General features: G+C 37.0%; 1 protein-coding gene across 1 annotated transcript; it reads right to left on the bottom strand.

Moving 5' to 3' along the window:
• Nucleotides 1-1,794: 1,794 nt before the first annotated feature.
• Nucleotides 1,795-17,786, bottom strand: LOC140165167 (uncharacterized). Its single transcript, XM_072188608.1, is given in 8 exon segments — nt 1,795-4,683; nt 5,391-5,522; nt 7,179-7,278; nt 7,996-8,239; nt 8,242-8,269; nt 9,777-9,899; nt 11,256-11,851; nt 17,696-17,786. Coding segments are annotated over 7 exon segments (963 nt in total). The 5' UTR covers nt 11,526-11,851; nt 17,696-17,786; the 3' UTR covers nt 1,795-4,617.
• Between the last annotated feature and the right edge of the window lie 7,235 nt (nt 17,787-25,021).

Here is a 25,021-nt window from a genome sequence, read left to right as displayed (position 1 = left end):
ATCCTATTTAAAACCACACAAATGAGGTCAAATAAAAATATTGCGATTTCATTCCAGGACCTATGCCTGTGTGCTGTGTATTAGCTGCATAAAACGTCACACCACTGGGCATCCCAGTGACTGGGTATTACAACATATCTTTTAAAAGGTAGAAATTCAAGAACAAATGAGGTCATCGCTGTGAAGCAACTCATACATTATGCTTATGGCTCCCTGGCTCCCTTACATTACTGAAACATGCCCTAGGTAGAATAGGCCTACTGCTGATTATGAAAACTCTTTCTTTCACTTTTTGCCATATATGCAGGGATCGGCGGCTGCCGCAACACACGCAACACCAACACCACCACCATCACCAATTCAAAGATGTAAGTGTGTTGTAGATTTAAATAATTATCTACAGATTATCTAAGAATATCTACCTACTTTTAAAATCATATCACAATAATTATTCTCAAATCATGAAACTATATCTCAACATAATTTCATACAGTCATCATCATGGGAAAGCATGATGCATGCCCGGGCTGGACTGCCTGTGTACGGTATACAATAGGCTTGCTCAATAATACCACTTTCATTTTATTCATGCAGATCAACAAGCATCAGCACCAATCAAACCATCAACAACACACCCGCATGTTCGTGCAAATGTTTTCTAGTCAGAAACGAGTCTCCGAGTATTTCTACTTTATAGAACTGGGGCCCGAGCACTGATGAAGACCTCAGCATCGCTGGATGCAGATTTTTTGTTGACTTGGAACTTTTGCCGTGTTCAAGGATTATGTCCGACACAGCATTTTATTTCAAGGCCTATGACCTTATTTTGCGTTATGTCTCCGAATCAGTGGAAGAAACTCTACTTGGAACCTACTAATCACAACATTGTATGTCTGTTGAGAATCAAGAGCAGGTGGAAACACTTGAGAAAAATCCTTCAAATGCCCAAAATCAAACAGAGTCATTTGAAATGCAAAAAAATTAAATTAGAACTTGCATCAAAGGAATGCATGCAAAAGGCAGAACTCGAATCAAGGGAACGGCAGGCAAAAATATAGGCAGAAAAGGAAAATGAAGAACACAGGAAAGAATACAGATAAAAAAAACTGGAAGTACATGAAAAGACTAGTAATAGTACTATTAGAAGTGAAACAAGCAGTATAAAGTGAATTTATCAATGGGCAAGATGTTGTAGCATTCTAGACTGTATTTGGGTAAAGCGAGGGAGGCTCAAAATAGAATACTAGCACTGTAACACCAGGTTATGATTATGAGACCTTGAAAACCACAATATTAAAGACATTTCAATTGACAACTGAAGCGTACAGGAAAAAGTTCAGAAATGTAATAAAATCAGAAATTGAGAGTGTGAATGGGTAAACTTACACACATTTTTGAATGCTGGGTAAAATATTCTGATATCAAATTGGATTTATTGATCAGAGAACAAATTACGGAAAGAATCCCTGCAGACATGAGAAAATACTTGAAGAGTAGAAGAGTATGTGAGTAACAGGAAAATTACTGGAAAAAAATTTATATTTATATTTCAATTTATCTTTAGGATCTTTGGTGTAACTTGGAGTAAAAATATGCTCGTTTTTGAAATCATATGCAATTTTGCATATTTTGCACTGAGAATATTCTTGTAAGCAAAAACACAATTTATTATTTACTTTTATCATTAATCAATTAAGAATCTGTTAAAATGTTTGAAATTTTGACACACATAAAATTTTAAAATTACAATTTTTTTTTTAAAGTAGCTATACTACTTTGTTTTAATTCCTAATTGGATCAATAAATAGAAATTATTCTTAAAAATAGTCATGTCATTGTGTAATCTAAACTGATAACAAAACAAGAACAAAACACTGCAAAATAATCATACAACGATTCAGGCATATAGCCAAGTGGATCAGCGCAAAGAAGGAGATGCAGAGAGCAAAAAGCATCTTTCTGCAAAAATTTAAAAAATCTGTCTCAATCAGACAGATATATTTGGCCATAATACATTTCTTCTGAATATTCACTAAAATGGCCTGGTAATGAAAAGGCAAATCTCCCTTAGCTCAAGACTCAGCAGAACAAAGACATATGTCCATAATTGATGCAAATATGCATTCATTTATATCACTTGAGTTGAATCTGTGTCGCCGAGCTCTACCCAACTTTCATGATAGTTAAAATGGATATATATCTATGTGCCGCTGATCTAACATGTAGATGCAGTAATTTGTATGTCTGCTGATACGGTACATCTTTTTGCCACTCAATATGCCTGAAGATGGTTTTCTTCTGAGCCTTGCTGGCTACACACCTGATTCTACACATCCCTGGTCTGATGCATGCAATTCAAGTACCGTACTTACATTAAAACAACTTCAAAATAACTAGCTTATCTCATATCAATAGCACACAATTCTACAATCTTTGGATTTGGTTCTTAGGCTTTGGTTTATAAAAAATATATATACTCTTGGACGGATTATGTTACCAGTTTGTTCACATAATAATAAGTTATGAACATTGAACTAGAAGATCTCAGATTGATTGTACAGCTCCAATGTGTATTATTGCATTGTCACTCATGGAGCCCAAGTAGGTACCTCTGGCATTTTCAGCGAAGGCTTGAACTCAAACGATAATTTGCATCTCAAAATATAAACACTACAAATAATTCTGTAGCGCTTCACAAACGTAATCTGCATTTCATACATGTATGTCACTACAAACATGCACCCATTTAAAATCAAAACTTCGTCCAGAAGTACACTATATGGGGGCCCTCCATGAGCAACATGGAAGCATGACAAAGTCTGAATGCTCCTGTTCTCCTCATTGTCTTATATATATTGATTTTTGATACATTCTTATCAAAAATTATTTTTAATATTAAAAACATTTAGTCTTTGATCATCAGAATTCAATTATTTAGTAAAAAATATGTAGATTGTGGAAAATATGAAAACACCCTTTGCATGATTCAACTTTTGCATAGCAATAAAGATCAAAATTGTTTTGCTTGCCCAAGATCGCAACAGTTGGAGAAAGCTTACCGACTGATGATGATGATGATGATGATGAAAGATCTATGTTCAGTTCTTATTTTGGAAAACAGCACTGCTTGTCAAACACATTAATCAGGGGCAGGTTAGCGAAACTTGGTTGTAAACTTACGACAGTCGTATGTCCTATGTATGGACATATCACAGGATGTAAAGTTTTTGTTTTTTTAACTTCTGTGGTCGTGCCTGTGCTTATCGCTTACACGAGCGTAAACGCAAAACCAATAAACAATCACGCTGATTGGCTGATCAATGAACTTGACAACAAGCTGGCTGACCCATTGGTCTTCGGCGCAGCGCGTAGAGTAGGCGCCGTTGTAACTTCTACGCGTTCACAATTCACCAGCGCGTACCCGGACCACAGAAGTTTTAAATAAACAACTTTACGTATCAAAATAACATTTTTTAAATAGTCTATTCATACCATGCATGACATACGCTGTCGTAAGTTTATGGCCGAGCTCTGTGAACCAGTCCCTGGATAGCAAATGAAACGCAGAACTTACATGTTGAACTTTGGACAAAATATCCAAAACATTTAAAAATGGTTTTACATAGTAACATCCATATACCATTACAGATGTATATTTTGCATCACTTCTAATGGCACCCATCAATAACCCCATTTCACCGCTGAAGTTCTATAATATGACCTCTTGCTGCTGTGGAAAATGAATTTTGGTACCAGACCTAGGCAAGGTCATTCCATGACATAACACACTAAGCCTTGGGAGATAGCAATGTGTTAATATTCTATGGCTAAAAAATAACAGTTATGTCTCATCAAAGCCCATGGCAGTTTCCAAAACGAATGCAGAATGCGTTTTTTTTTTAAGATTTCTTTAAAACTTACTTTTGAATCAAGATGTCATTTTAAGTACAAATATCAGTTGTCTCATACCTAAACAAAATATATACCTTCAAAATATTTCTCAGAATTTCATGATTTTACAGCAATAAGCTTCATTTAAAAAAAAATTGAATTTGCTGTTTCAGCTGAAATGGACATGCTAAGAAAAACAAACATGCACGGGAGGTTTGAGACGTAACATTTATTTTTTTTAGCCTAATGCCTGAATGATATGGCTTACTGTATCTAATACCACTCTATGATGTAACCAGTGTTGCCATAAGTTTTCAGTGCCAGGCCATGGCAAGACCTGTCAAGTAGCCCAAAATTTAATGGTACACTTCATTAAAGCACACAATTTCTAATAAAAATTGGGTGCAATTACCCAACTGGACTAAAGAGAACACTTGAATGAATGTACGATAACTAAAGCGGTCATAAAACGCATTATTGCACATTGGAACTTCACAGACTCAAAATTCTCCAAATTATAAAATACATCAAATATACTGGCTCCGTCTAACAGTTGCAAAAGTAGCCTGATTTGAGGCGAGATTTTCCATCTCATATCCAAGTAGCCCAATTCGGCACCTAAAATCGCGGCGTTGGCATCACTCGATGTAATTGTCATTGCATACTGTGACCCAATATAACTTGGGCAGGAATAACAAACAAACCTTGGTTGACCCACATTAGGGGTCATTTCCTTGGATTGTAATCAACCTTGTGACCTTTGCTTTCTGCAAACTGCTTTAGTAGCACGTCCTGTAGTTGGGATAAATGATAAGAAACAGAAAGGTCAGTTTATAAAGTCTGCAATCTTACTTCTCTCACTCTCTCTCTCTGAAGACACATGTTTCTAGTAATCAAGCAAAGTGTGCTGAGGCTTGTGGGCTTATTCCTGTGCATAGCGCACAATAAATCACTCAACTTTTTTCTTTTAAATGTGTCAGAGTCAATCATAAATGATCAAAGTTTTTTCTTTTTCTAGGAGCCACCAGTTTTTCAGTAGATTAAAGAGGCAATCCACTTTCAGATCATTGAACAAGGTACATCCTGCTATGTATATAACTCTTGATATTTCTGTCCTGAAACAGGCAGAGCTAATCATGAAAGCTGACACTGCAGGTACATACTTTTCCGATGCCAAACCTGTTCAAACCCTCAAATTGTATTAGCTTACATTAATCCCATATTGGGCATCCCATTCATGAGATGAAAAGGAATGGGTTGCTTCAGTTGAAATCGATTATACACTCCCTATGGAAGACATCACCTTAGTCTCCCACACAGGAGATGTAGATATTAACTGGACTCATCCTTTCAAGGAACCCCATTTGGAATTCACACTTCCTGTGTGGAAGGTTATGGCCCGGGTTAAGGTCATGTCTTCCATAGGGGGTGTATGGATTTCAACTGGAATAGCCCAACAGAAGACCGGCACAAGGAATCCAAATACCAACTGAACTCACCTGTTGACTGAGTTGTGTCTCAAATTTACTGCATAATGCTTTTAATTGTTTGATCAGCCCATCCTTCTCCAAGATCTTCTGCTCTTTATGATCCAGCTCGTGTTGTAACTTGCCGCACTTGTCACAGTCCTTCTGTAGATGGCAAATAAGAATTTTATGACATATTATCACCGGCGATATTGCCTTGTTTGCAGTTATTGGTGAATGATCCATAGAAGGGGAAACATGTGTATACTTCTCACAGAAATAGATCAAAAGTAAATCCAGAGGTCCATATTTTGACCTGTATAGACCTTTTTCTCAGACATCACCAATCAATCGATATTGGGGTCCAGCATTCGAGTCATCAGCACCCAAACGCAAATAACGCGCCGGCACGCGCGATCAACTTTGCGCCACGCTAGGCGTCCTGCACGGAATTGCCAGCTCGCAGGTGTAAAAGTAAACAAAAATGTGAAACAAAACAAAGATTAATTTTCAAATACCATGACGGGTTTTCTGTATCTTTTGTATTTTGTGCTATCAAAACAATCTGAAACAAAGGTAACCAGTATACAGTTCCCTCTAAAAGATTATTTTATGGAAGCTAAAGTGAAAGATGACAGAACAGAGGAGAAAATACGCAGTATTTGGTGTTTTCACACTGTGGGCATGTGGGAAACGCATGTGTTGTTTGTTTACATCTGAGACCCCAATATCGATTAGGTGACGTCATCAGAAAAAGGTCTATAATCGCCTTCAATCACAGAAGGCAATATTTGTTAGTGACAGTTACATTTGCATCACTCTGAAGTAATCAGTGCACTGTATCACAGAGCTTTTCAAATTACGCAGAGTTAGTGTGTCGTGTAAGCAGTGATAAGTTCCGAATACATTATACATTAGGAGCAAAACACAAATACCCGTTTTGTGTAAGCCTGAACAAAGATGACAGTGTCTACATAAAAAAAAAAAAAAAGGAAGGTTTTATTTCAAACTCTAATGGTGACCCGCAGGTCAAATTGCTAGAATTGTACATTAAACACACCTAAACAATGCAATTTGCAGGCAGCAGCTAAATCAGCGCCAATATTGCAACATTGAAACAAACAACTATACAAACATCCAATCCAACCCCCAGTAGGCAATGAGGATAAAGTGCCTTGCCCAAGGACACAACACATTGGCACTCGCAACCTATGGATTATGAGTCGGGCGCCTTATCCACTCGGCCACACATGCTCTACATACTCTTTTTTTTTCTATTTCTGTGGTACTTGCCGATAGATATGCCCATGCCTGAAAGCTCATGTTACTCCTATGGCTACACTTGCTAAAATGTACTGTGTATTTCTATATATAGTTTTCACCAAGGTTCTTCAGTGATCTATCAATTTAGCGTAAACACAGATAATTACATGATAATCTGAAAGAGCAGACAGACACTGCTGAAGGAATTTGCTAAATACTATTATAAGCACTGATAAAAAATTAAACTCTTAAAACTATTCAACTGGACTCACGTTTTGGAGAGGCTACGGTGTCGCACCTTATAATTATCCTAGCTAGGTAGGTGCATCTTCAGGCCTAGGCTAAGGTGCGATACCGTAGCCTCTCAAAAACATGAGTCCAGTTGTATAGTTTTAAGAGTTCAATTTAATATTTAATTATACCTTCACAAACATAAGCACTGATATTATTGATTTTCGCGATGACACTGCAAAAGGTGCCAACATATTGGATTTGAAGCAGAAAAATCATACTGCTGCTAAAAGAGTTATGAACAATTACATCCGACATTAAACATACCTTAGTCTTAAGTGACTTGAGTTTCATCCTGAGCATATTTGTTTCCTCGGATACTTTGGTCAATTCTTTGGTTAATTCTTCTAGTTGCTGTTGTCTCTCCCTGTCATGTCAAAATAAAAAGCAATTCATTACATAAAATGTTTCTATATACACTGGGGTGGGGTGCTCCCCTGACAGAATTTTTTTTCTGGGATAAAAATGGGGACAGCAAAGAGTAAAATATCATAAAAAATGAATAAAAATGTACCTAATAATAATACCTGTAGCCTTTTGTCACATATCAAGTGAGGGTTAGAAAACCTGATCAAGCATGTGGTGACACCAGATAGCAAAATTGAGTGAGTCCTTGGCCAAGTGGTTGCTTAAAAATAAAAAGAACTATGGTCCATCAATTCAGAAGTACAAAGTAAATAGACCTCGGAAACTGGAGGTATGAGAATAATTATTTCAGTACAATGCGTGTGTAAATGCTTCTTTGGCGTGGCAACTGCTGCACGATTTGTACTTGCGGAGCGCACCACGCTCTCTATGCAAAGCATCGACCCCCAATGCCACATACTTGGTTTGTACTTCTAGGTTGAAGCAGTATAGGCCACGCCTGCATTACACCATGCTGCGCAAATTGATTGGCGAATGAAGTGCTGATGATGATGACGTTGTGATTCTATTAGCCAAGTAGAACACAACTTCAAACCATAAACTGTGCCAAATCGGGCAGTCTTTGCAAATAAGTGTAAAATGTCCCCAAGGAATACCAACTGGATTTGAGTTACAATAATCTACTTTGATCCTCGGAATAAGAGCGTCTAGTACTAACCATGAATTATCTTTGAGCACATCTGCCATTTGTTTCTTCATTTTACCAATTCTCTCGTCCTTTTCAGCAATTTCTTTATCTTTCTCTTCTCGCAAGTTATGTAACCTGAGTTCATAAGAGTTTGTGATCTCTGCAATTTTCTGCTCATGTCTAAGTCTAAGTTCTTCTACAAGGTTAATTTTCTCCTGCAATTGTTGCTCTGTTGTGGCTAAATGTTCCCAAGTTTTGGAGTGCACAGATTTTCATCCTCATACAACTTCTTGTAATGCTCCTCCTGCAAAGGTAGGTTATAGTATCAGAAAAATTGTTAAATAAGGAAAATAATCATGCTTTCTACAAAATTCCTACTTACCATAGTACTAAATCATCCTAGCCACTGAGATTACTGATGTCCAATGGCTAAACAGAAGGGACTGAAATTCAGGGATCAAACAATACGATGCATTATACTGGTCATTATATAGTTACCACACGGTAGACTGTAAAATCGCACCAGCCAAATTTGCACGCTACATAGCCTGAAAAAAAGATCCCGCGAACCACAAATTGACACACGTATGGGCGCTGCCATGGGGTGCTAATGGGGTGCTAATGAACGCGTCGCCAGCACAAGTCCAACGCGATGTCCAACGCGATCAATAACGCGTATAGGGCACATACAAGTGCGTCTACGCGGCCGGTAGTTCCTGGATACGTGATTACAGGGTCAATGGCCGCTTCCACGCAGTAACATACTTCTGAACTGAGTGTCAGGGCCCTGTAGTTACTAAGGAAATGCCATCAATATTTGGCTAGTGATTAATATTGTTCTTTCCTCAGCACCATTTCCCCCTATATATACCACATCAGCACTACGACATGCACCCAGTTCATGCTTTGGATGTGACACAGCTAGCTGCACAGCATTTCAGTAACACAGACATATGAATCAAATGGACATCCGATCCTTATGGCCACTTGCCAGGAACGACCTTGCACTCCTACAAGCTAAGGAGTGTCTTCATGGCCATTATCTTATTAAGCATAATTCAGAACAGAGTGCATTGTGGGGGAAATCTGGAAGGGGAGTATCGCAATTGGGCTCATACAGTATTCCAATGACGACAAACTTTGTACTGTAAAAAAAAAATTGCTACCAACTGTACTTGGGTCTGATTGTACCCACAGAACTTTCATATAACAAACAAAGATCGTTTTAACCTACCTTGGATGTGCCAGTGTTGTAAATGCAAAATAAAATCACAGGAATTTCCAGTCAGTCAAAGTTCATTCCCAGTCGTCTATGGGAGGATTGTGTTATATATCCCATTTTGCTTTTAACCCACAATGCACTCTGTTCTGAATGATCGAAAATGCATATTTTGCTTGTGTGTCCTGACAAGATGTTTGGCTCTTTATTGAACATTTTAGCATATTAATCCAGATCCTCCTGGCGGGTTTCCAGGAGATGCTCTAAAAAAACAAACTTATTCATTGATTTTGGCAAACATTTGTGTCAGGGAAAGATAACTCAGATGTAATACTTCTAAATGTATGCATCTGAAAATGGAACAGAAAAAAATAGCCTAACTTAGGCACCAAAGACTGAAGGCAATTAAATTGCCTTGTGTGCCAAATACTTTTGCCTTGGTTAATTCCCTCAAAGGTGTAACTTCTGACACAATCTTCTTATCATGCTAGTATGACAGCCAAATTGTCTTGAGGTGCCCTGCAAACACATTTTTTTTTACCCTGAAATAAGTTTGTCTATGAGCCATACATTTACTGCTCTGATCACTTACCATTGCCATAAATTTGGCTTGAATACTTGTGCATTGTTCCTCTTTGTCTTTCACATCTGATTTCAGTTGTTCGATAGATTTGTGCAGTGATGAAATTTTGTTCCTCTGTTGTCTTTCTTTGGTCTGCAATGTATATTAAAAGGGTGAGCATTCAAATAAGATGTACTCAAATTAAATAATGAAAGACAGGGATTTTTAGCGGGTTCGCCGTCGGACAAGTTTAGAACTGTTTAGATCTGCTTGTTTCTGTAGACAAGGGGCAGTCTTCAGCAAACGGCTCTTTTCAGAGCCACCAAAACCTTTATATTAGCAGATAGGCGAGATCTGCTTGTTCTCTGTTGACAAGGGGCAGTCTTTAGTGAACAACTCTTTTCAGAGTCATCAGTAGACAAGGGCGGTCTACATGTCTCATTCTTAGGTACTTTGTCCTGAAGAAGTCAGAGCTACTCCTGACGCAAAGCTTGACAGTTCTAAACTTGTCCGACGGCGAACCCGCTAAAAACCCACTAATTGTTATTGGTATGAATTATGTCCTTTCAGATTTATAATGGCTAATATAGTTTGATCAGCTCGTAACAGGTGGGAAATGTTAGGCTTTTACCACTACGCCGAAAAGTACGTAGATCCATGTTAAGAGTGCTATTAGTTGACTTGTCTGGTCTATATTTTGTGTGTTAAAGAAAGTAAACAAAGTACAGGACTTGAATTAATAATTTTTGATGCTTCTGGCGAGATGTCACAAGTGAATTCTCATAATAAAATATTTTTATATTTGTGTACATATCAAAATAAGGCACTTGTTGGCTGCTACATGTGTCTCATTTCACATTATTAGCGATGCCACTTGCTTGTTGAAAAAAATCAGGAAGTTTCAAAGCATAGCCACTCATTAATTGCCAAATAAATCCAGAATTTATGTCTAAATATGGCAAAAATAAGGAATTCCTGATAAATAAGGAAAAGTGTAATCTCTGCATTATAAATGAATCTGGTATTTATTTATCTGGTATTTATTCCTAGGTATTACGTGAAATGAGACACATGTAGCAGCCGACAAGTGCATCGTTTTGATTTGGACGTACACATTTATCTGCGATATTATACGGCCCGCCGATTACGACTTACGAGCTGATCAAACCAAAGTATTCTTGGCTAGAATACTTTGATCAAAGTATACTTGGATCAGATTCTAACAACTTTAGGATAATTTGTAAATATGCAGTAATTACTGTTCTGGAAAAGATTCTCCATGGAGCCTGGAATACAGGAAACTCGTTCCAGGGAAATATTAGAATTTGGAAGCAAATATTTTGAATTTGGAGGGAAATTTTGTTCCCCAATGTAAGAAATGCATTTAGATTTTGTGGAAAGTGTTGCTATCTTGGAGTAATCTTTGCATTATCTTGAGTTGGTATTCTTTGAATCTAATCTCGTTAGACCAAATATATCATTTTTTTCACCTGAATTTTTTAAACAAACCTGTAAATCTTTGAGCTCTTCAACAATCTTGCTCCCGGCTTCCACTCTTGAGGTGAAAGGTCGCGTCATCGAGCCTCTCGTATGCAGCTGCTCCTCTCTCTCACCCCCTCGAATCGAAGTTTGGACTGCATCCCCCGTTATCATGAAATTATGATCTTGAAAGTACACCTTGTGTGAATCACTCAGGGATTTTGACAAAGGGGGAAGAATTGACCCCTTGTTGACTCTGACTGACCCTAGGGTCCTAGCTGTAGCCCTTGGTGAGTTCATAGTGTTTTTCAATCTTATTTATGTCGCTCTTCTATGTTGTTTACAACAATTTGATGTGGCAGCAATTGCCCGCAAATGTTTGTAAATTGTGATCGTCCTTTGCTGGGTACTGTTGGGCCATGAATACAATAGTATGATTGTTGGTCTCAGCTGCCATTTGAAGTGATGGTCTTACATGGCATCTCCTTGATGTTTAATCTGTACCACATCATGATGAAACAGCTTCATGTTTGTAAATGTTCTTCATCTTTTTACTTTTCTTCCCACTTTTGTGCAACATCATCACTTACATAAGTTACATCTTTCTGTTATGCTGTAGCAGAATCCTGAAAAAAGGAAACCAAAAAAAGAAGACCATTACATAAACGAAACAAAAGAAAATTAAACAAGCACATGAAAGCAAAGAGAAAAAGTATTTCCCTGAAAATTGCAAGAATGTTTTGTTTCTCATTTCCTTTTTTCTGAGACAAACTTGTTTTATAGCCTATCATATGTGACACGATCAAGGGAAATGAGTCGGATGTCGCTAATATTGATTTTAGATATTGGCAAAAAAGTGTTTAAATTCTTTTGCTTTTTACATTGTTTTCTGTGATTGATAAATTGATGTAACTTCGCAAAGAAAAGTCGGTTCAACATGGGGTCGCAGCGCGTGATGCACCTTTTCAGTCATGCGTCAACACGGTGACCTTAGCAACAAGTCACTCCTTACCCACAAGATGGCGGCGTTGACGTCGCAATGACTACCTCTATACGGTAATCTTTTTTAACAAGGTTAAACTTGTTTTCAACTGTACAAACATACCTTTTATTCTCTCGGACAAGCTTTATTTTGTTCCAAAATTCGAATTCCAATTGAATGAACGCAGCTTTCAACAGCTGTACTCGATCCAACAGCATTTCAAACTACAACGCGAACGCACAACCTTGGATACAATGCTAACCAATCACAAGCATGACAAGTATATTTGTTGGCATGGTTGGAATCACTTCCGCGTTACTCACACACAGTCGCACATGCTGGCGTACATAGCGCAGTGTACGCAAAAAATTACGGTATTGAAAGCTGCGTTCATTTAATTCAGGCTCCGATAAATCGCCTGTCCGATTGCCCGGGGCAATTAAAAATACTGTCGGGCAAGCTAAGTCTTCAGGCACCCTGCACGATCGGGCAATTGCAAAATTATTGTGCAAAGACGGCATTATGACTTCATATTTTACTTACGGTACATTAAAAAATAGCAACACAGATTTCCAGACAAGCTAGCAACTAATTTCCACTATCATTGATCGCAGGCTATTCTCCTTTATTAATAAGGTTAGGTATTTCCATGACCCCGAAACACGTACAGTGCATATCGCAGTGTATGATACTGTAAGAGCACATGTTCACTCTTTAATTATTTTATGAGGTCAATCAATCTGATGCCGATAATTGTTATGCCTTTTTCCTGACCCCGAAACATGCACAGTGTATATTGTATACTGTATAATACGACCATGTGCGTACGGCACTCATGAATAATTCAGCGCACACGGTTGCTGGCCGTCGCAAGCCTGCCCTGGGAGCTCCAGGGAGAGGAGAGGAGTGTCATCTAATTTGCATATGACCATGCGTTTTAAGTTGGGCCAGTAAATAGGTGGAGATGTTACATGCGCGCAACATTTTAGGGTTCATCTTTTTAATTTTCTAAGTTAATATGCAGCCTATGTAGTTAAATTTGGTGTCAAATTAAAGCTTGTGATGAGACCAATACAGTAAACCTTTAAAAAGTTGTAAAAAGTTATTAACATTTGAATAATTTGCATCTAATTAGCATAATGTGCGGGGGGAGGAGGATCAGGAGGAGGAGGATCAGGAGGAGCAAATTTAATGAAAGTGACCCCCAGGGGTCATATGATGCTAGAGGTCCATTTCTTTTTTCACATTTTTACAATTCACTTTAAACTGCATATTATAACACCATACAATCATATTCCAGGTAATTTAATTTGCTTTGAGAAGCAATTTTGCATTTTATTTTCCGTTAAGTTACACATTGAAGTCAATGGGAAAATATGCCTTGAAAGAGGCTGGCGCAAAATCATTTTAATTTTATTGAACCCTGTGATTTTATATATGTATTTAAAGCTCTGACTGAGAGGAATTCAAATATGGAACTTTTAAATATGTGGGGTGAAGCTAACTTTTTTTTTTTTTTTTTCAAATTTTACATTTTTTCCCAAAAATATTTGGTATTTTCAGTTTCATAACTCCTTAGTGTTACACCCTGTGCCATTTTAAAGTCCATTTTTGGATTCCTTGGTTCATTTGCAGCCAGAAAATGTATACTTTTATTTATGTTGGGTATAATATGTGAAAGATTTGCATATCTAAACGAAAAAACATGCAATTTTCATCTCGCGAAACATGTAACGCATTACCGCCCAACTCAAAAACGCATGGCCATAGAACATTATAGCCACAGGCTCACAGTCCACAGCGGCTCTTTGATCTTCTCGTTGTGCTTATTGAATTACCAAAAGATATCAGGGATCGCCGGCGGCATCAGCAACAAGGGGCCAAGGGGCTTTCCCTGTCGATTAAAATCAGGTCACTTCACATGTTATGGGTGCACTACATTGTTCTGATGTTAAAGTAAACAGTTAATTAATTTCTTTGGAGATATTATTTCACCATGGATTAATTTTTTATTCGCAAGCGGAAAGATGCGGATGACAATGCTCCTGATCCGGCTGATTCTGAAAGAGCTGGTGGAACATCTCAAGTGAGTCAACCAGGGCGGTACCCCTGTGCTATTTTTAGGCAAATTTTTAGCTATTACAATAGGCCTACTGCAACTTGTTGACGGTTTTCTTTCTCAAATATTCGGGCATAATCAGGCAATCAAAAGTTGACCTAAGCTTGCCCGATCGGGCAATTAGAAAAATGGTAATTTACACTTGTTTTCAAAAAGTTGTTTTGACCTTCGTTTTTTACCCCATAATTTCCCTTATTTATCGAAGCCCTGTTTTTTACCCCATAATTTCCCTTATTTATCGAAGCCCTGCCCTCCTTCCAGTGCCGTACTATTACGCCGACTTTCCTATTCGGCGAGGAGGACGATTTCGACCTCCTCGTTTGTTTACAAACAGAGACAGAGAGGTAAGGGTCTGTCAAAACTGTTCCGCTTGTCCAAATACTCAAGTATCAAAAGGATGGTCCACAATAGAGTGATTCACGCAACATGAATAGGGGATTAAAAAACTGTGAAATAGGACCATGTGCTTCTTTTGTCCACTTTGCCATCAGTTGGTTGGTTGGTAGGCTTTTCCGCCTTTAATACAGGCGCACCACAGATAAGCTGTGTCTATTTCATAAAGAAAATGTCCATTTAAATTAAACTTTCGCATCAAGTTAAACATGTTCTTAGCTATACAAACATACCTTTTACTTCGTCGAACAAGCTTCATTTTGTTCCAAAATCCATGTTTTTATCGCAATTTTTGACGTAAAAGAGCTGAATGCAAAACCGGTGATGCAAACTTCAAAACTTTCGCGTAGCACAAGCGCTCGTTTTGACGGTGATTTACGCTCGTGTATCAAGCATTTTCAAGCGCATTTGACAGTTTTTTACTGCCTGACGCAATTCTGCATTTATTCAAGATGGCGGATTTCTCGAAAAAAAACACAACGTATTTTTCTTTAAAAATTCAACCATTTCACAAATTCTTTGCCACTTTCCACTCATCTGATCAGGCCCGTAGCCAGGATTTATTTTGGGGGGGGTGCTGATTTTGAAAAAAGTGGACCTTTTTTCAAAATTTGGACCTTGTCCTTTGGGGGCGGATTTGGACGTTTTTGGACCAAAAAGGCATAAAAAACCTCTATTTTTTCACTCGCTACACTTGCAAATGGGACTTTTTGGGTCAAAACATGATGATGTAACAACCATGCAGCGCCAGTGCCGTACTATTACGCTGACTTTCGTATTCCGCGAGGAGGACGATTTCGACCTCCTGGTTTGTTTGCAAACACATGAACAGAGAGGTAGACAAAAAACCGTTCCGCTTAGACTCGCTTGCCAGTCCTATATACGCCGTACCTATGTATATTGAGGACTGGCTTACGCCATTTTGGATGTCAATGGGAAATACACACTTAACGATTTGCGCCGTTAGAAACTTGAAAAAAAATCTTTAAAATTTCATCAATGTATATAAAAGTGGTACCAACCGACTTGTGCTTGCTAATTTAAGACTCGGTGGAAACAAAATTAAGGATCGAAAGCATTTTAGTGTCCAAAAGGCACAATTATCGTCAAAGTTTTGCGAAATCGGCACCCTTATGAAGGGTTCAGAATTCGAATCGAACGAAAATATCCGATCTTTGCGATCAAAAACACAAAATTACAACTTTAAACATACTATTGGCAAAAAGACATTATTACCAAACAATACAGAATAGAAAATTTGACATCATTTTCTCAAAATATTGAAAAATTTGCTCACTAGACATCGAAAAAGTACGCAATCCAATTCCCGTTCAAACGCGTGGGAAACTGAAAGTGCGATAATCGTGACTAGTTCCGCTTGTCCAAACACTCAAGACAGAAGGATGGTCCACAATAGCGTGATTCACGTAACCTGAATAGGGATTAAAAAGCTATCACGTAGAACCATGTGCTTCTATTGTCCAATTTGCCATCAAGATTTCATATGGAAACAGTTCAGACCCAGTACACGATCATGTCAGAAATTAAATATTTTGTTCTGGGTCTGATTAGACTCGCTGAATCTCATGGACGCCGTTCCTATGTCCATCAGACTCGTATTTCCCATTTTGGATGTCAATGGGAAATACACACTTAAATCGATTTAAGCCGTTAGAAACTTGAAAAAAATCTTTAAAATTTTATCAATGTATATAAAAGTGGTACCAACCGTATTGTGCTTGCTAATTTAAGACTCGGTTGAAACAAAATTAAGGATCGAATGCATTTTAGTGTCCAAAAAGGCAAAATTATCGTCAAAGTTCTGTCGAAATCGGCACCCTTGCGAAGGGTTCAGAATTCGACTCGTGATCGAAAATATCCTAGCTTTGCGATCAAAACCACATAATTTCAACTTTAAACATACTATTGACAAAAGACATTATTACCAAACAATATAGAATAGAAAATTTGACATCATTTTCTCAAAATATTGAAGAAATTTGCTCACTAGACATCGAAAAAGTACGCAATCCAATTCCCGTTCAAACGCGTGAGAAACTGAAAGTGCATGGCGATCCTGACTTTTAGACCACCCGCGCTATATAGGGCTAAAATATTACTATTTCATCAAGGTTTAATATTCTAACAAGCTTAAACTAAAAGTTTCATCTAAGGAGTCAAGCTTTAAACTATTTAGCAAAAATATCCAACAAGCTACGATTTTTTACCCTTTTTTAACAAGCTAAAACCAATTTTTGAAAAGAAGCTTAAAACGTCAATTTTTTCATCGTAAAAATCATCTAAAAAAATCTTACAAAATACAGTGACCTACCTAATATTACTAATCTATGTTTCCGATGATATCCAAGAAGCTAAAATATTGTGAAAGCGGGCAGGGCTTTGAGTAATGAGGGAAATTTCGGGGTAAAATGCATCACGTTTTTCGAGAAATTCGCCATCTTGAATAAACAATGTAAATGCAGAATTGCGTCACGCAGTAAAACTATGTCAAACGCGCTTGAAAATGCATGATACGCTAGCGTAAATTACCGTCAAAACGAGCGTACATGAAGTGCTTGTGTTACGCGAAAACTTCGGAGCTGGCATCACCGGTTTTGTTACCAGCTCTTTTACGTCAAAAATAGCTATAAAATGTGAATTTTGGAACAAAATAAAGCTTGTTCGATGGAATAAAAGGTATGTTTGTATAGTGGAGAACATGTTTAACCTTGTTGCAAAAGTTTAATATGATAAATTTGCAATTTGTACCTTATATAGCTCGGGTGGTCTAAAAGTCAGGATCGCCAAGTGGATAATCCCGACTAGGTCTGATTTATATTCGGACTAAATGCAACGCATGAACATCATGACTCGTCTTTCTTCTCTTACAATGGATTCACAGGTAAAGATTATGAAAACTACAAGTACAATACCAATTATTCTACATAAAACATGTTCACAAGTAGATTTGTTTACCGGTTTAAAACATGAAAACGTACGGCTGCAAAAATTTTCCAAATTCTGCAGACAGCATCATGGCGTCGTTCCATTAGGAAACCAAGCTTCGTTGTTAACTTACTTTTGATTAGTCAAAAGTTCTCATCTTTTAACTTTCATGTATTACATATCGACCAATCAAATGCAGCGTACTTTCGCAGAATTGCAAAAAGTACCAGGGCAACGAAAAATCCAAACCAAACGAGGGCGCTATATTTTCCAACTTTTTACGCAATCAGAGGGAGCGGTGCATGAGTCCAGCCCATGAAAATTTTTGTCGTTAGATTTCAAAATGGACAAATCATAATATTATTACAGCTGCTATGTTACCAAATGTGTAACCCGCTTATTATAAAGCAAATTTCCCAGCAAAATTGACAAAATATGACTAAATGGCAGTTTCCATCAGAAACTGCAGTTCTTGAATTCTCTTAGCCTTTAAAATTAGGCCGTGTATGCTATAGGCCTAGGCCTACTAAAACATCAATAATAGGCCTATAAAGTGTAATACAAACTTTTGTAATGCAAGCAATTGTTAAAAATTATGCAAAAATTCTTGTGTGTGTGGCCATACCGGTAAATGCCCAAAATCACTAATGCGTGTCTACTTTAGAATTTTAAGAGATAGTAGGCCTACACAGCCTAACCATATTCGGTCACAGAAAACTGGTGCTATTGATTTTTGTGGTCCAAACATCCATCTCAATCAACTTGATTAGATAATACATTTCATGACGTATAAATTATGATAATCCCATAGGCCTATAACATTTTTGGTCTGAAACTGGATAAAAATCACTAAAAATGATATTTTACTCAATCAATAAATCAATCAAAGAGAGCACTTTGTCATTTGCACAACTTAAATTCCCAATTTTGGTCAAGGTCGCCAAACTTTGACGGCCCGACTGACCCAATATTGAATACCGTAAGATAGGCCTATTGTTAAATAAAGCACTTTTGACTGCATGACCTACTTAAAATAACAAGTGAAATTAGTGACTTTATAACAAGCTCTATTGAAAGTTCTTAGGGGCTGGCATTTTCTTCGGAAGGGGGGGTCCCAAATATGTCGGTGACCGAGTCAATTTTTTATGACCCCTATCGCGGCCAAAAAATGTTACAACCCCCCTATCTTGGGTTCAGTAGCGTAGATTTCTTTTTGACATTGGGGGGTGGGGGGGGGGGGTGGAAAAATTCTGAAAGTATACCGTACCGGTAGTAAATGCAGCATCTTTTGGCGACAGAATAAGCTTATTGTTCTATTTTGCTATTTTGAAGCTAAACTGATGAAATATGGTGTAAAAGTGGAATAAATGCGCGCGAACTTTATAAATCTGATGATTTATACTTAAAGTGTATGTAGGTGGGATGAAAAGCCGACGATCAATTGAAAATTGTGACCTTTCGTATTGAAGATATGGATTTTTTTTTCCCAAAACACCAACAAAAATTAGGTCTTTTTGGGGAAAAAATCCATATCTTCAATATGAAAGGTCAAAATTTTCAATTGACCGTCGGCTTTTCCTCCCTATTACATACACTTTAAGAATATATCATTAGATTTATATAATTTACTTCGAGGACTGTTATATATCAAAATTTGAAAAATATCAAATTTTTATAATTTGTTATAAAATTTGTATTATATTGTGATTTTCAAAAAATGAAAATTATTTGATATCAGAAAGACATGCTTCGTATTCAGAATGCAATTCGATAGGTCTGAGGTGCTCTCATGTCCCACAAAAATACTGTCGAAACACAATAAACGCTCATTTTAGATCCCTTAATTTATAGCATTTTTAAAATAATAATTAATTTAAGATCCCTTTTGGGATTGAGCACTTTATTCAAAAGATAGTCTAACTTGAGTAAAATGTTGTTAATTTAAGATATACATATTAAAATATGTATGTCTTAAATTATTATTTTTTATAGATTATGCTGTAACGCAATAAGCGGCCATGAAGGTGTAATTGGATCAATTGTGCAAAATAAAATCGTCTACCAACAACGTTTAAAAAAAAAAAATTCATAAACAACTTAGAACAGTCTGAGGAGTAACTTGTGAACCCTTTATTTGGGACTCCTTCCAAAAACAAAGGAATCGAACCTGCATTCTTTACAGGACGGAGTGCCCATCTCTCTTTCGTTAGTGATCAGGCCAGACTCCACCATAAAAATGTTGCTGTGAGAGGATCGCTCAACCTCCTCCACAGTTTGGTGTTACCGTCCTAGCATTTAAGAATGCTAGTATACCCATTTATGCACATGGGTGGGGAGGAGCAATTGAGATACAGAAAACAAGAGCCCCTAGTACCGTACTGCATATAATAAATCTTGACAACTGGAAACACACAATTTTTATAGAATTCTACAAGGAATTTATTGCAGGTTTGTCTATTTTCTACATTACATAATATGCTCAGAGAAACGTGTTTTGGTTCAATTTTAAGATTAAAAAACATGATAACAATTAGGCCTAATTGTAATTAGACATGCTTTCAGCAATAGAAAACATAAAAAGTGGAATCATTTGTCTTGCTTGAAAACAATGGGCTATTCCAATTGAAATCCACACCCTCTATTGAAGACATGACCTTAATATCCCATACAGGGAGTGTGAATTTCAAATGAGGTTACCTGAATGGGTGAATTCATTTGAAATCTACACCACCTGTATAGGAGATTAAGGTCATATCTTCCATAGGGGTGTATGGATTTCAACTGGAATAGCCCCCAATGTAAGACTTTCAAATTAAGAAACAGGGTGATGACATCTCCAACTGTAAGAAACAATATCATACATATAACTAGGGATGACCATCATAATTTCATGTTGCCCCTATTGCTACAAAAGATTGTGTTCTGGAAAGAACTCATCAACAGAAGTATTTTGGTGGTTAAATGATCAAAATCGGTCAAAAACTTTTCGAATTATGAATTTTCAAAGTTTCCCATTCTGACCGGTCATTGGAACGAAATAAATTGACAAAGTCTAAATATAGCAATGTGAGCAAAATTGGTATAAGCATATATTTACCTTTTATATTTCTTTATTTTAATATATATGCAAACATGAAACAAGCATATTGTGAAAGTATCAAAGGGTTTCTTATGAAATGGCACTTTACTAGTCAATAGCATTAAGTATTTCTTCAAACCGAGGCACTGAAATCATGCTTTTAGAAAACATTTGCCAAAAATCATCCATAATGGCCAAAGTGGCACAAAATCAAAAGTCCAGGTGAACTTTTTTTCCACAACAATAATACACTACACATAAGAAAAATACTAATGTACTACAAGGGATTTTCAACATAGGAATCCAAACAATCAAGTACCAACATGCACAGCTTTGTCCTGATATCACTTCTGGGGTTTTAACAAAATGTTTAACCTCTATTGTGATTGGCAGCAGCATAAGGTATCTCTTTGATAGCTGATAATGCCCAGCCATTCAGCAAGTGGCTAATAACTGACCTTGATAGGCTTGAATGAATACTGTCATGTGCTACAAAACCATCACACTCCAGGGCCTGGTCACTCCATATGCTACAGGGAGCACAATACTTTAACAATGGAGTGAAAGACTCATTATTGATTAGGCGCGTATTTTAAAAGTACAGCTCCTGTGCGTGTATAGCAGCAAGTCAGTGCAGATGGTATAAATATAAGAAAATGTTTAGGGTTGAAATCAGGTGAAAAATACATCAAATGAGCACGAAACTTCACATTTATGTTCAGAAAGGTGTCTTCTTAGCATGAGTCGAAAGGAATATGGAAATTCCAAAGGGAAGCTGGTGATTTAATTTTAAACTCGAGATCTACTTGTTCAATATTTTAACCTTTGTACAGAGGGTATGATAGAGGTATTACTGGCAACTCTGCCAAATTTCAGCTCAGTAGGCCACGTTTTTCACCTGAAATTATTGACATGAATATTTTGTTCCATTCTTGAGCAGTGCTGAACTCAGCCACTGGCAATTAAGTGCACTGTGTTGATGGACCAATTTTGATTCGCACTTACAGGAAAATTAAATAAGTTATGTTGCTGTAATTTGCAAGGTAGTATATAATTGGCATTAATTTCCCCAATTTATACAGAAAAATATTGAAAAATAAAAGAATGAAATCAATTTAGAAATGTCTGTGCAAGCAGTGCACAGTTGAGCTCCCTGCATGTCTATGGGAGTGTTCTAATCAAGTTGATGGTTCATTGGTCATCCCTAATATAACTCTCCAAAATGGAAGATAATTATGGCAATTGAAGCCAACTCTGAGATGTCTTGATTTTGTGCCTTCTGCACCTTACCTAGGCCGTCGCTAAAGTTAGTTCCGCTTATAATTGGCGAAAATTATTCTGTTTTTGTTACTGCATGCATCAATACAGTCCCAACTTACGTTTGCGTAAATTCATATAAGCGTGCGCCAGTCACATGTGACATTACCCAACACGCAACTAGTGTAAGTGCTGTGCACAACTCTGTGCATGCCATTCTAAAGTCTGCACAAAAAATAACTCAGCTGTTATAACTACACCTATAGATTCAGAACTAATAATTGTTTTCACAATATTTCAACATAGCGAGAAGGATGATTTATTTACACGCATTTTGATACCCCACATTCTTCAAATGTCGTTCAATATTAACAACACAGTAGTGCTTTTACAGAAAAATACCTGAATTTAAAAGTTGCAGTTTACAGCGATCAATGGTTATAATGCCAGCACTGTAAACACGTAAAGCCCGCCATTATAAATAACTTTTAAATTGGGGTATTTTTCTTTCAAAACACTGCTGTATTGTCAATATTGAACAAAATTGGACAAATGGGGTATCAAAATGCGCCTAAATAAATCATCCTTTTTATGTTGAAATATTGTGAAAACAATTATTAGTTCTGAATCTATAGGCGTAAGGCGTATTTATAACAGCTGAGTTACTTTTTGTGCAGACTTTATATCAATACATGATGCTATGAAGAGTATCATTTTTTGCCAATTATAAGCCGCACAAACTTCCGATCAGTCAGAATGGAGGCGGGTGTGCAGCCTATTTTGTCACCCGCACTTCAAATCTGACAATGCGACTACAATGCATTCTACCATGCATTGCAATTTTTTTATTTTGCAGACAATACTGTTTGCCAACAAAATCGTAAGAATGGGGGTGTCAAACCCCTACACGCCTCTAGCGATGGTCCTGACAGGGTTCCCAGCATTTCACAAAAACAAAATTCCTTGGGTTTTCACTGATAAATTTTCAAAATTCCATGACAAAAAACTATTGTCTTGGGATGGAGAAGCAAGATTTATAGCTTTATAGCTGAAAGTTTATAGCTGAATGGCTGTAGTACAATTTGGAGTCATACATTGTAAGCAAAACATGTTAATGCCAAAATGATAAAAAAATAATTGCCCTCTTGGGCCATTCAAATTCCCTGAATTGTCCCTAACTTTAGATGTTTTTCAAATTCCCTGAGTTTTCCTGTCTGGAAACTGGATGTTCATTTCCCTGATTTCTCGAGTGACTGGGAACCTTGACTAATGTTAATTTTTAAGCATGGGGTAGCCTAAATAGAAAATTATTTTTATAAAATGTCTTATTAAACTATTGCATGATATTCCCCTAAGTTAGATTTGAAGCACATGTTGTGCAAATTTAATGAAAAACAAAAAGCTTGATTATCTCAAGTCAATATAACTGTATGTAAACTGAGGTAATGGCGCCCTCAATAACATCTCTCTCTATTATTATATGTGACACAATCTGGTCCATGGGGGCCAAAGGCGGCAAATTTGAAATTGAGATAAAGGTAAATAATTATATGGAGTTAAAAAACAATAAAATACATAAGAAAATAGACATCAAAAACTTCACAACTCAAGAACCAAGTATGCTAGGTCTTTGTTGTTTTCAGTAAATGATATGTAGCCTATTATGTAATAATTACAGTAACTCAATTTTCAAAAATGCTCCTTTGGCCCCATGGACCAGAACGTGTCACATAACATAATAGACTTGCATGTAATGCCCGATGTAAATACCCTTTTAAAAATAACATTACCAAATTAATATTGAATTAAACATAAAACTGATCAACCTTCACAAACGTATTAACAAATTAAAAACAAGCATTTTATTTTTCATGAAAATTACACATTACAATTTTCAAACATAGGGGTGTGGCATGCAAATAGTTCACTAAGAAGACCTTGTTCTTTAAAATGATAAAATTTGTGCTTTGAATTATAAAAAGTCTGCTTAAAACAATGACCTTACGCCACTATGGAAGAAGCCGACGTAAAGTAACGCCATAGGGACTACACAGCGATCAAGGTGGTATAAGGTTAGGGTATTGTGTTTTGTGTGTATCATTTTGTACTTATTGTTTTCAATTTTGCCAGTAATAATATATCTTTATTTCCTTTGGAAGTTATATAAATTTAAATCTCTTTATTTTATTACAGAAATTTCAAGTACAAAATGTAATGCATGTCTGATTTACACAACTTGATTTTGCCTAATTTTCTTGAAAAGTTGTTTATTGGCAGTGCCCCACTTTATGCCACTATGGAATGAAGCCGACGACAATCACAACATCTAAAAATAGAAAACATCTAAAACACATGGTAGCTTTAAGCCCCTTCGCAATTTCGGAAAATTGCAACTGCGCATGCTCAGACATTGATCAACGGGAGATAAACTGAACCAATCTCCCCCATGTGAATGAACTGCAACTCAAAGGGAACCCCCTTGATTTTTTGTGTCTTTTACAAGATTAGCCATTTGAAACAATCACAATTAATACTTTGCTAGTATATGCAAGTATTGAAAAGACATCCGGACCAAAGAATGTGAAAAACGCAAGTAGGTAGCATTTTTATTTAAGTGCAAAGTTCACTCCCACTGAAATACTGTGGCGAGTCCTCAATAGCCTTTTCGAGATATAGCGTACACAATAGGAGGGCAGTCTTCAATCTGGGTAAAACCCGGCAAATTCAAAAGCCTTTACCCCTTTCGTGCAGCACCATCCTATTGTGTCCCCCATTTCTCGAAAAGGCTAATGTTTATCTCTCAAAGTCTCATGGATATTGCCCACAATGCACTTTGATCTGAAATTGCAAAAGGGCTTATTGCAGATAGAGCCGTCTGGCCCTGAACCCTCAAAATGCTGTAAATATTACTCCACAGCAGTCTGTAACAGTTGTTTCATTTTCTCGTGATCAAGATCTGTAATCACCGTCACTCTCGGTGGTTTCTTTGACAAATGATTCCAGTCCACTACAATCTGACC

The sequence above is a fragment of the Amphiura filiformis genome, chromosome 11 (assembly GCF_039555335.1).
Source record: "Amphiura filiformis chromosome 11, Afil_fr2py, whole genome shotgun sequence".
Classification (NCBI taxonomy): Eukaryota; Metazoa; Echinodermata; class Ophiuroidea; order Amphilepidida; family Amphiuridae; genus Amphiura; species Amphiura filiformis.
The sequence above is the reverse complement of the archived record's forward strand: the minus strand, read 5'-3'. Positions and strand labels throughout refer to the sequence as shown.